The 11,869-nt window shown below is 46.6% G+C and overlaps 1 protein-coding gene across 2 annotated transcripts; it reads left to right on the top strand.

Moving 5' to 3' along the window:
• The first annotated feature begins 1,582 nt into the window (after window positions 1–1,582).
• Window positions 1,583–6,292, top strand: BAMBI (BMP and activin membrane bound inhibitor). Of its 2 annotated transcripts, XM_053997529.1 has the most exons (4): window positions 1,802–1,887; window positions 3,427–3,625; window positions 4,748–5,038; window positions 5,490–6,292. In XM_053997529.1, exons 3-4 carry the CDS (start codon window positions 4,798–4,800, stop codon window positions 5,906–5,908), a joined length of 660 nt encoding a protein of 219 aa, XP_053853504.1. In that variant the 5' UTR covers window positions 1,802–1,887; window positions 3,427–3,625; window positions 4,748–4,797; the 3' UTR covers window positions 5,909–6,292. The 2 variants fall into 2 exon arrangements, with proteins under 2 accessions (XP_053853495.1, XP_053853504.1); XM_053997520.1 differs by lacking the exon at window positions 3,427–3,625 and having other exon boundaries at window positions 1,583–1,887.
• Window positions 6,293–11,869: the final 5,577 nt, after the last annotated feature.

Genomic DNA, 11,869 nt, shown 5'->3' with positions numbered 1-11,869 from the left:
CAAGACTCACAGTAAAACCATTATAACATGTGATGGCATCAGCACTAATTAGCCTGAGATCCAGTCTGTTCCTCTCTGCCAAAGTAAACTGGAGTTATCTCAATCTCAGATTTCATATTTCCTCCTTTCTCTTTCAGGGAGGAATGTCTCTGACATGAGGTATTATGTCCCCTATTGAAAATGTCTTTAAAGACTCACAAAAAATTTCAAATGAAAATTCTCAAGTAATTTTTTTATTATTATCTACACATTATCCAACAGCTTTCATACTAGTAGTGGACCCAAATATGTAAAGCATTTTTCCCATAAATGGGAAACAGTCTGTGCTGTAGAAATCAAGGCTTGTAAAACGTAATGAACAAAGAAAGAAGAAAACTAAGTTAGCAAAGAAATTTTAATTAAGGGACACATTTTTTTTTCAGGACCAATACGTGAAGGAAAACTGTCCAAGGTAAGCAGGACCCACAGGAGCTGTATCGGAGCTCAGTGGTAGAACACCATCTCGTACTTCCATCCCCAGCAGCTGTTCTTGGAAACGGAATACTGGAAGGAGAATAGTTACTGCAGGGTATATTCGCTAATATCTCTGTACCACGGGTCTGCCCTTGCTGCGGGGATGTGACAGCAGCGGGTGAGACCCTGCGGGCTGAGTACGAGATGCAGGAGCCCCCGAGCCACAGGGTGAACCCCAGGCCGGGACACCGGCGTGGCGCCGGGGATGGACACCCCAGCTGCACCGCGGTTCCAGCCGACGGCTGCCGGCTCCGCGCTGCGCCAAGCCCAAGCGCAGGATTTCCATAAACCTGGGAAAAAAGCCCCGGCTGCAGTGGAACTGCCACTGTTCCCGCTCGGGCAACATCTCTGCACCCTGGTGCAGCCCTGCGGGTCGGGAGCGGACAGACAGGGCTGGCGGCAGCGCCGGGACAGCGGGCGCGGGCGGGAGGGCTCGGCCGCCGCCTCGTTCCGCTCCGGCGCTGCCCGTCACCGCGACCTGGGGCTGCGGGCAGCTCATCCATCCATCCATCCGTCCGTCCGTCCCTCCGTCCATCCATCCATCCATCCATCCATCCATCCATCCATCCATCCATCCATCCATCCATCCATCCATCCATCCATCCATCCATCGTGGCTCCGCAGAACTCGCAGTCAGAACATGATGGTTTTTAGTGGAACCCCGCGCTGCCGCCTCCGTAGGGAATTACCTCGGGGACCCAGCGGCGCCCGTTCCCCCGCCCACGGAGAGCCCCGAACCTAAGGCGGCGAGCGAGGGCGCTCGGTGCCTCCAGCGGCTTTCTCCCGGCAGGTCTCCGGGGCTCCCGGCGCTCAGAGCCCGCCGCCGAACGCAGACCCCAGCGCGCTCCCGGCCCGCCCGGCGCCGCCGCCGCCGCCCGGGGGCGCCGCGGGCGGGGCTCGGGTCGCGGCGCGGGGCCGGAGGGGGCGGGGCGGAACGAGCCCCCGCCCACTCACGGCAGGCGCAGCCAATGGGAAGGCGGGGCGGGGCAGGGGGCGGCGGGGCGGGGCCCAGTCGCGCCCGGCGCCGGCCGTATTTACGGGGCGGGCGCCGCCGCCGCCGCCGTGCCAGTGAGACAGCGCCTGCCGGGCCGCGCCGCCGCCGCTCCTGCTGCTCCTGCGGCCGCGGCGGAGCTGCGAGGGAAAGGCGGAGAGCCGCGGCCGTCCCCCTGGCCCGCCACCGCAGCTGTGGCCGCACCACGGCTCTGCCCGCGGGCGAGCGGCTCTTCGGACAGGGGCGGGCGGGCGACGGCGACTCGGCCGTGCCTGCGCTGCGGGCTGTGACGAACGGCGCCGGGTAAATGGATCGCCATTCCAGCTACATCTTCATCTGGCTGCAACTGGAGCTGTGCGCCATGGCCGTCCTGCTCACCAGAGGTGAGGGGCTGCGGCGGGGCACCCGGGGGCGCCTGCGGGGCTCGTGGTCCGCGGGGGCCGTGCCGGCGGGAGCGGGGTGCCCGGGAGCTGCCGCCCGAGGGCAGCCGGGCCCGGCGCTCCCTCGGGACCCCGCGCCGAGCGGTGCTGGCGGCGGAGCCGCCGGGCCTGTGCCTCCCGCTCCTCTGTCCCTCCCCTCCCACCTGGCCGCCGGTGCCGGGCAGCCACGACCCCGCCGTGTCCCGGCGGGGCAGCCGCGCCCGGCGCTGTCCCCGCCCGCGGGGGGCTGGGGGCTCTGGGGGCTGCCCTCGGTGGGGGCTCTGCGGGCTGTGCTCTGTGGTCTGGCCGCCCGGGGAGCGCCCTCGGGGGCAGAGGCGACCCGCTGGCTGGCGGTAATCGTCGTGCTCCGGGGAGGAGGGTAAGGGATAAGTTAGCGTGGTGGTGATGTGCGACGGTATTTATTTATTTTGGAAGGAAGGCTGTAATTAACCCTAAATAACAGCCTTGCAGCGTGCAGGGGGGAGCCTGCTGGCCCCATCAAAGCGGGCAGAACAGGGAGTGACTGAGTGATGTGAAGTCGCAGATACTGAAACTATGTGCCTGATAATGATATAATTAGGGGATCACAGACTTCTGGCTGCTGTTGACTTCAAAAGCTTTAAGAGAAGCCTGCAGTCTCTCCTGTAGCCATCTTGACTAAAAGCAGACATTTTTCTTTAATAGCTATATACAGTAACAAGAAAGAGGAGGGAACAGAAGGGCATTGTTCACTGTTTCAAAATACTAAATACCCTTTCTGGCCTTTTGCATAGCACAGGAAGAAACTTTATGAATTGACAGAAATACAGTAATACAAAGTCCATTTTGTTTCACTGAAAACGTGGCTTTAATTAAAAAGCAGTTGAATTAACCTGATGACTAGCCTGTCAGATTTTGTTTGTAAGATTGTCTTAGGGCAATAAAATGTAGATTTTTAAACGTAATTGTATGAGCAGTTAAAATGCAAGTTTCTCTGTGTTGTTTCAAATGTGTTGTTTCTCTTTACTCCCGTACTGTGCTGGGGCTCATGAAAGAGCTTTGGTACTGTGCCATGTTTGTATCTTACACTTAACAGTGTAAAAATTACGAAAACCATTTTTTTCAGAGGGGTAGGTGGGAGACCTCATATAGAATGCTTAGAAAATTATTGAGTACTTTTTTCTGTAACATGCTGGATGACAGTGTGAATTCATGAAAAATTAGGTTATTTGCTCTGAAACCCCAAGGGAATTGGACTGGAGACAGTGAGACACTCCATCATTTGGCTTCTATTAAGCAGAGTTATTAAAGAGCAGCGGGAACTTCAAGGCCTGGAGCCTGCAGTAGCATTTTGGGGAAAGTATTAAGGTAGCCCGACGAGGGGAAGCTAACTTGTTTGGGATGATTTTTAACATCTTGCAGAAGAGTTGGGGGTTTTTTTAGATATAGGTGGTAGGTAACATCATAAGAAGGGCTGGCAGCAGGAAGGCCTGTAGATTGATTTTTTTTTTTTTTGAAATGCAGACTGTAGGAGGAAGACATCTGACTGACTATTCAGTCAACTTTGAAAGCCTTGGTGCTACTATGGTGGCAAGTACAGTAGGCACACCAGAAGTAGTTTTAAGTCCATTCTTCCAAGGATGTCTCCAAAATCTGGCTTCCTCTTAAACCTTGGCTCGATGGCACATTGAATTATGTTTGAGTTGCAACTTGCCTAGAAAGAGTAAGTTTTTGCTACATGTTTAATTCATACCAGAGCAGTTTGGAGAGCACAAAATGAAGAATTTTATGAAGGGAACTTTTTTATCCCTTCCTTCAGAAATTTTTGAGGTTTCCTGATATTTTTCATAGAGCCGGTAGAGGATTTTCAGTCTTAAGTGTTTCCTCTTTTCTACTGCATTTCGATTGCATGTGAAACTGGGGAGAGGCAAGGGGGAGCCTTTAGCCTTGCAGTTTCATTCCATTAAAAAACTTCACATTTGAGTTGAGAGTCATTATCTCTGGTGAGCAGAATAATTATAAACTGGAACTTTTTGTTCTATAATATTGATTTCATGAAGAACTAGTTAAAGATTTTCTCTTTCTGTAGAAATTAGAAATAGTTACTCAGTTTCACACAGTAAAACCTTCCTGACAGAGAGACTTAGATGGTAATGGTTTTAGCAAATAGCTTTATAAGGTGTTAGTTAAATCTTTTAAATTTTGGGGCAGTATTGAGAGGTAATAAACAATTTAGCAGTTCCGAGTTTTTCTTTTTCATTTGTCACATAAGTATTTAAGCCTGGTATTTTTGTTGTGTATTTATGTGCAATTAAAAGAAATGTTACTTTTATATAAATAGAATGCTCTTCCTAGAGTAATGGTTAAAAACACAGATGTGACTTTCTTCTAGGATTGAAAGTGTGTTGTTGCTTTTAGAACTGGTATTTCACTTTAAATGTGGTTAAATGCAGCTGCTGACAGCGAGTGGAAGTAGCTATAAAATGGTCTTGTTAGTTATTTACCTTGGAAAAAAAAAAAGCCACTGTGACCTTCCCCCACCCCCCCAAGCCCTCCCCAAGTCCCTGTTTTAGTGAAATGCTCTTGCTTTAATTCAAAGGACTATAGCAGTAGTCATTAAAGCAAGTGCCCCAAGGCGTTTACAAGGATTAAGGTTTCAAGAGGCAGGCGCTGTACAGTGATGGGAAGGGAACAACCCCAGCTCTTGTGGCTCTACAGCTTAGAGAACTGTCTCAAAACTGGCACCGAGTTTGGTTGTGTGATGCGTGTGGCTAATAATGATATATGGTGAGGTGTCCTTAGAGGACCAAATTCTTACCTTTTTTGCACAATTTTTGTTTTTTAGGTGAAATCAGATGCTACTGTGATGCTGCACACTGTGTTGCAACTGGCTATATGTGCAAATCTGAGCTTAGTGCCTGCTTCTCCAGACTGCTTGATCCTCAGAATACACATTCCCCACTTACTCATGGCTGCTTGGACTCTATTGCAAGCACAGCTGATATCTGCCAAGCCAAACAAGCACAAAACCACTCTGGCACCACCACCATGTCCACATTGGAATGCTGTCATGAAGATATGTGCAATTACAGAGGATTACATGATCTTTTGTCTCCTTCCAGGGGTGATGCTTCAGGTAGGGCAATAAAGCTTCAGTGAAACCCCTCTTCTGGCCGTCAGGCCAGCTACAGTCAAAACCTTGTGCATCTGCTGTTATTGATTTAGTTGTTAATGTAAGTGGAGACACCAGAGGGAGAAGTGGGTGGCTGGATGCAGGGGATCATCTCAGCCAATTAGCTTTTTTTGTCTGCATTAATATTGGAAGTTTCTCTTGCCATCTTGATATGAAGTCTAAGAGTCAGTGGCAGTGGTGTTCCTAGTCCAACTGGCTATTGGGGTAAGAAATTCCATGTTATAAGCAGACTTAGAAACTAATTTTTTTCTTTAGAGGGGTGTTTTCTGTGGATACTGGAGTGTGTAGCAGTTGCTCCTTAAACTTGTCAGTGTGGGATTTAAGGGAGGCGTTTGTATGTAAATCAGTGTACATATAAATCCTGAAATAAGCTTCACATCTTTTCCCTTTGCAGGACAAGGGAGCAGATATCAACATGACAGCAGCAGGAATCTCATCACCAAGGTGCAAGAATTGACTTCTTCGAAAGAGTTATGGTTCAGGGCAGCTGTAATTGCTGTTCCAATAGCTGGTGGGCTAATCTTGGTGCTCCTTATCATGCTGGCCTTGAGGATGCTCAGGAGTGAAAACAAGAGACTGCAAGATCAGCGACAGCAAATGCTCTCTCGTTTGCACTACAGTTTTCATGGACATCATTCGAAAAAAGGGCAGGTGGCAAAATTGGACTTGGAATGCATGGTGCCTGTGACTGGTCACGAGAACTGCTGCATGACCTGTGATAAAATGAGACATTCAGACCTCAGCAATGATAAAATTCTTTCACTAGTCCACTGGGGAATGTACAGCGGACATGGGAAGCTGGAATTTGTATGACCAATTATTTTCTAATCTGAGCTAAACTTACTCTCTGAACTCTTGAAGGCCTTTGGGTTCTGCTGGACAGGAGCACTTTATCTTAAAAAAAAAAAACTCTGATAAATCATCTTTGAGAAACAAAGGACCTCTGCAAACAGAATCTTGGATATTTCTTCTGAAGGATTCCAAAAGTTGTCTTATTTGCACAGAGTAAAATACACTCAAATGTATTGTTTGCTTCAGAGTTGTGAAAGCAAAAGTTAGAAGTTGTAAACACTGTCACCAGGGTTATCTGAACTGTAGGGAGCTGAGAACTGAGTTATTATAATAAACTGTATGCAAGCTCCTATGTTTCCTGACTTATTGTAAAGATTTTTTAAAATATATATATTTTCTCTGAAACTTGCTTGTGATTTCTGTTTTGGAAAATGGGTTTTCTTGTGGATGACAGTAGAAAACAAATCAAGGTGTACATGGTAATGCCATGCATAGCAATTAGAGTCTGAAAGCAGACTCTTCCTACTCTGCAAAAGACTTTAGGTGGTTATTTGAGAATGAAGATGGCAGCTTTGTTTTATACTTCAAGTAGCAGTGAACCCACATCCTTGGCTCTTGGCTATTGTGTTTTGTTCATAACCTCAGTGAGTTCTTCCAGAGCTTTGTGTGATAACTTTTTCTTCTTCTGTTTAATGAAGAAAGGCTTCCTCTGTGCAAAATGTGTCAGAAAGTGACTCCTAATACTTTATAGCTGGTTTTCCTCCCTTGTCTCCCAATTCTTGTTTCTATGATCTGTTTTCCTTTTGTACTTTTTACACCCAAATTTTTTTGGGGGGGGAGGAGAGGGAAACCCCAAAACCACACTGCCTATTAGGTTTGGTGGTTGTGTTTTGTTTTTTTTTTTTTTTTCCTTTTCTGTTTATAACCCCTCTGGGTACAGTGGAAAGCATCTGCCTTATTCTCTTCTATCATGTAACGAAGTATCATATGCTCCTAGTTTTGTGTGGGACTGAAGAAACAACACTGTACTTTAATCTCTGTCTCCTCCTTTATGCTGTTCTTGCATAGATGGCTTTTCCTGGCCAATATTTGTGCACTTAGCTGGTTCTTACTCCTTCTGCTAGTTGGCAGCACTTTATAATTTCATTTTTATTCAATGCTTAGTTGCCAAAAACAAACAACCTCTGGATTAACCAAGGAATTTATTGTATTTATTTTTCTTGCTATATTAGAATTTGCTGTAATTAAAGTGTACTTGCTTAAAAGGCTGAAGCCACATCATAGGGAAAGAAGTATCCAAAGTGCTGCTTCAGAAGATAAAACCTGGCATGAGTCTAGTATTCATCTATGTTTTAAGAAACTTTAGAAATGCTTCTCCCTCCTGTTCTGGCTGTGATGCTGAGGTGCTACTGTTGCCAACAGTGAGAAGGGGATGGCACACACGGGGTTAAACAGCCTCGCAGCAATGCTCTGATCGTGTGCTGTTTGCTGTGGTAGATTGCTTTGGGATGTGCAGGCTGAAATGCAGAGGGATGTAAGCAAGGAAAACCTGCCCCTCTAAGTCACAGGCTAATGCTCCTGAAAGTACACTTAAACGATGTGGTAGGGTTCTTGTTGGAGATAAGTTGGTCACTTGGCTGTGCAAACAGAGGTACTGAAACTGCAAATTTACCTCTACAGTTAAACACTCATATGGGCCAAGTGCAGTGAGAGCCTTGGGAATGCCAAGGTCCCACTGTGCCCATGTTTGCAATATTAATGTGCAGTTTAGAAGGATTAGTTTCCTCTGTGTACCTCAAGCTGCTGACCCTTTTTACTACTTCAGCATGCCTGGAGAGTTGCTTTTAAGGCAGAGAATTACATCTGATTTCTACCTCTTTGTGCTGCTGAGGTTCAAGAAATTACATGGCCACAACTTCTCTTGGAATCTGGCCTGTGGTCTTCTGGCTGACCTTTCAAAGTGCTGCTTTCCTATAAGAGCTCTGCCCTTCCTTTGCACTGATCTAAAAATCTAGGGCAGTTGTCTGCTCTGCCAAGTGTATTTTTTTTGGGAATGGCTGACTGGGAACTTGATGTTGAAACAGACAAACCTGAAATACCGTCTGTAGCTGCACCAGTAGTTATTGTGAGTAGACAAGTTAGAAAAATCTAATAGCTAAACCTTTTAAGTGCCTTCTACAGCAATCAGAGGGGGCACGTTGTATAGTCATTTAAGCATCCTGTGACCTTCACTACTCATTTGCTGCTGATTTGAATACATAAGGGCCTATTTATGCTTGCCATTAAAAGGCTAGTAGGACCAGGATGCTCTAATTGGCCCCTTGCTGTGGGGATGTTTTAAAGAAGAACTTGTTTGCCATCCCCTGCAGTCATGGCAGCAGGGCCACAGAGCAATGGGGCTGGGGCTTGGCTTAGCAGCTGCCATCTCCTGGGCTTCTGTTACCTAGTGTGGTACTTGGAGTTCAGGTGTGGTAGCTGATATGGCCTAGGAGTTTCTGGGCTATAAGTCTTCTAAGCTTTCTTCTAAGAAGAAAATTAACTCTATCCCAGCCAAAACCAGGACAGTTTGAAATCTGGATTTCCAATTTATTTTTAAGCCTTTATACTCAGGAAATTGTGTCAGGAGCTCTGGTGTCTGTCTGGTAGCAGCTATGTGAGTTATGGAATGAGCCCCAAATCTTTTCACTGAAACCACTGACTGCAGAGTCCAAAGGGCGTTGGAGCCAGCAGTAGCCAGCTTCAGCGCCAGTATTTCTGCAGTGGCTGCTTATACAGCCTGCAGGCCCCAGCACTATTTAAAAATTTGTACTCCTATGACAAGGAGGGTCCTTAGTGATGCTCCCCGCGCTTCCCGGCTGCTGGGCGCTGTACCAGCATGAAAAAAAGCAGTCCTAGACAACCACTTCACCCAGCCTAGTGAGGCAGCCAACAAGTATTAATAGCTGGAGAGCCTGGCCAGGGGCTGGAGACTGAAGAGGTGAGACAGTAATCGAAGGCTATCCTTTTAAATGCATCTCAGTTAAGAGCCTGGATTTGCCATTGTGCTAAGCACTCTCAGGTTTCCCCTGCAGACAATAACAAGCACTACTTTGAAACCCCTGCGAGCCTGGGAGCGTAAGGACAGCCCTCTATTTCCAACTGAGAAAGTCTCTCGGATTGGAATAAATGAAATCAAATATCCAAGATTTAGTTTGGCATACCCCGTGCCTCTCTCTTTCTCTGATTCTTTCCTCAAAACAATAATGGCTGTAGCTTTTCTTGTGTCTCTGCCGCTCCCGGCTTTGCGAGCCGCTGGGTTGGTATGTCTCCTCTTAACTCCTGCTGAACTGATTCTATTAAAAACCCCTTACTCCACAGGGGGCTTGACCTTTTTATGAAATACCAAATGCGTCTGCTTTGGAAATCACAAACTTCTCCTCTAAAGAGCTTGTAAATCTGGTTTCAATATTGAGTGATTACAGGCTGTGCGGAGAGCTTGAAAGTAAGCAGCCACTTCTGGTAGCAGAGCGCTGGAGCTGCGCTGCCGGCGCTGAGCGCGACTCTCATTTTTCACCGCGGTGTGTGTTTAGCATAAAACCCCTGACGTCAGCTGATTCAACCAGATTAGCGGTGGGGTGACTGGTCAGGCTCTGGTCGCAGGACGCTTGTCTTCTCTTATCAGGACCCCGGAATCCAGTTTTTGTTGTACAACCACTTGCTCTGTTGTAAATCCAGGGATCTCATTGCAAATGGATGATGCCCTAGAGGCCAAACACCAAAAAAAGCCTGGGAAAAGAGCAAGGTTTTTTCTTAGGTGTAATGGATGCATCTGCACCTTCTCTTGCTGCTCTCGTGATAATTAAAACAAGGTGTGAAGAAGGGAAAATATATCACCAAGCTGCCTGTGTGAGATGGGATGTGCCTTAGATACCAGTCAGTGGTGTTCTACAGTGAATAAATGAAAGCAAAATTTGGCCTTCTCATGAAAAAGGGGAGCGATAAGAAGGCAATCTACCAAGAAAAAAAAACATCAGGCACAAGCTGAGTGAATAAAAAAATAAAGTCTCTGAAGGAGGCAAAGTTTCCTTTATTTCTTTTTGCAGGTACTTTTGGAGATCACTGGAAGCATATTGGTATTGTTCCAGTGTCTGGTCACTTTGCAGAAAAAACCCTCTCCCTTGTTTTGGTTCTAGGAGCTATTGGGGAAGTAGTGTTTTGGATCTGTCAGTGTGTTTTATTTCTGGGAAAAAACAAGTGGTGGAGAGGTGCTGGTAAATTATGATTATCTCTTGGGAGGGGCCCAGTGTCTCCAACATTATGAATTCTGTCTCCCTCTAAATAAACACCCAACCTCATTTTCTTTGTTTCACCTCTAACCCTCATCTGCAGCCTTTACAATCCCAGGGGGTGAATCCTGAAGTAAAACAAACTGCAAGGGAAGGAAGCCAGGAGGGAGCCTCAGTGCCTGCAGATTAACAGAGCCTTCTGCTCTCTAGCCAACCTTGACAAAAGGATTCAATCCTGAGCTGACCTTCAGGGGGAAAAGCAAAACAAAAACCACCTTGACTTGAACTTTCAAGACCGCAGGAGTTTAATGCTTGGTTTGATGTCTCCTAAAGGGAGCAGGGAGTTAGAAATGCCAAACACCTGTCTTGCAAACCCAAATCCCAACAATTTACTGTGAAATCTGAGCCACAAATCACGTGGATTTGAAAAAATTAGGATTTGCTCATCACTGCTTCTAAATCATTCAGTGTTGCTAAAAGGGCCTAAAAATTCCCCATTGTGATTGTCTAGGCAAATCTATAACATTTGGTTAAGCAAATAGTAAGTTCTGTTGAAACATCAATATTTAAATGCAAGTTTTCATTGAATAAATATTTCTGCCTTGGAAGCAGGTCCTGCCTCCCAGCCGAGCCCTGCTCTTTTCCCTGTAGGCAGAAAGGAAGAGAACAAGTCAGCCCTGACTTCATAAAAGCCCACACTGTCATGAATATAGGGTGACTCAATTTTTAAAGAAGTTTTTTATTAAAACTGAAATGTTATTTTCCTCTTTCTAGTTATCACTCTACTTAAACATATCAACGGCTGTGCAGTTGGGAAAATGTATTGTTTGACTGAAATGTATTGTTTGAGTGAAATGTATTGTTTCACTCCCCTTGGCTATAGGCTGCATTTAAAAAATACTGAGTTGTGACAGTATGTTAAGAATGAAACCTCTCCTGTAACTGCTTTTTTACCTATTAGATTAAAATTTCAGGACAGTGTCTGTGGAGCAGCAAGGTGATGAACACTTGCCTTTCTCTTAACATTAATTTTTACCTGTTTTCCAACCAAAAAAAGGTAGACACTATGATGAAATAAAGTAGGCACTATGATGAACTAGCATCTGTCTGGGAGAGGCTCTGGGGGCAGGGGACTGTCACCTCGGCAGTGCCAGTGGTGTAGCCAGTGTGGCTGCTGAGTGCCAGGCTAGTCTCTCCTTTTGAGACTTTTTCACTCCAAAGGCCTGCGGGTTGCAGATGTAAATCCCCTTCTTGTCGCTCGGGAGGAAAATATTGATGCACTAAATCTCCTCCTGGCACTTGGCTGTGACAATGGGGAGAGAGGAACAGAACAGGCTCAGGGTCCTGCCCAGGCTGGGGATGCTTGTATTGGTGTGCAAATCAGGGCTTGTGTCAAGCAGGTTGCTTTGAAATGCTCAATTTGTTGAGTTCTGGCTGTGAAGTAGCTATTTCATCAGTGGAAGAAGATTTATTAACCAATTTTTTATGGCTATCGACAATGGCTTAGCTCCAGCAGGGTCCCAGGCATTTTTATGAAGTGCAGTGGGTTCCAGAGGTAGAGGTGTTTTATATTGTTCTGGTATTTTAACCCAGTGAGCTAAGGCCTCTATCCTGCAAATACTTAAGGTTGTGCATAATTCATTCCGGTCCCAGGGGCTGTTTTGTCCCTGCTGCTGGCAGGGCTTTGTTGAGCTCTACGCGGGGTACCTGCTCTGGA

This window comes from Vidua macroura, chromosome 1 (assembly GCF_024509145.1).
Source record: "Vidua macroura isolate BioBank_ID:100142 chromosome 1, ASM2450914v1, whole genome shotgun sequence".
In the NCBI taxonomy this organism is placed as follows: domain Eukaryota; kingdom Metazoa; phylum Chordata; class Aves; order Passeriformes; family Viduidae; genus Vidua; species Vidua macroura.
Note: the sequence above shows the minus strand (reverse complement) of the source record. Positions and strands in the feature narration are given on the sequence as shown.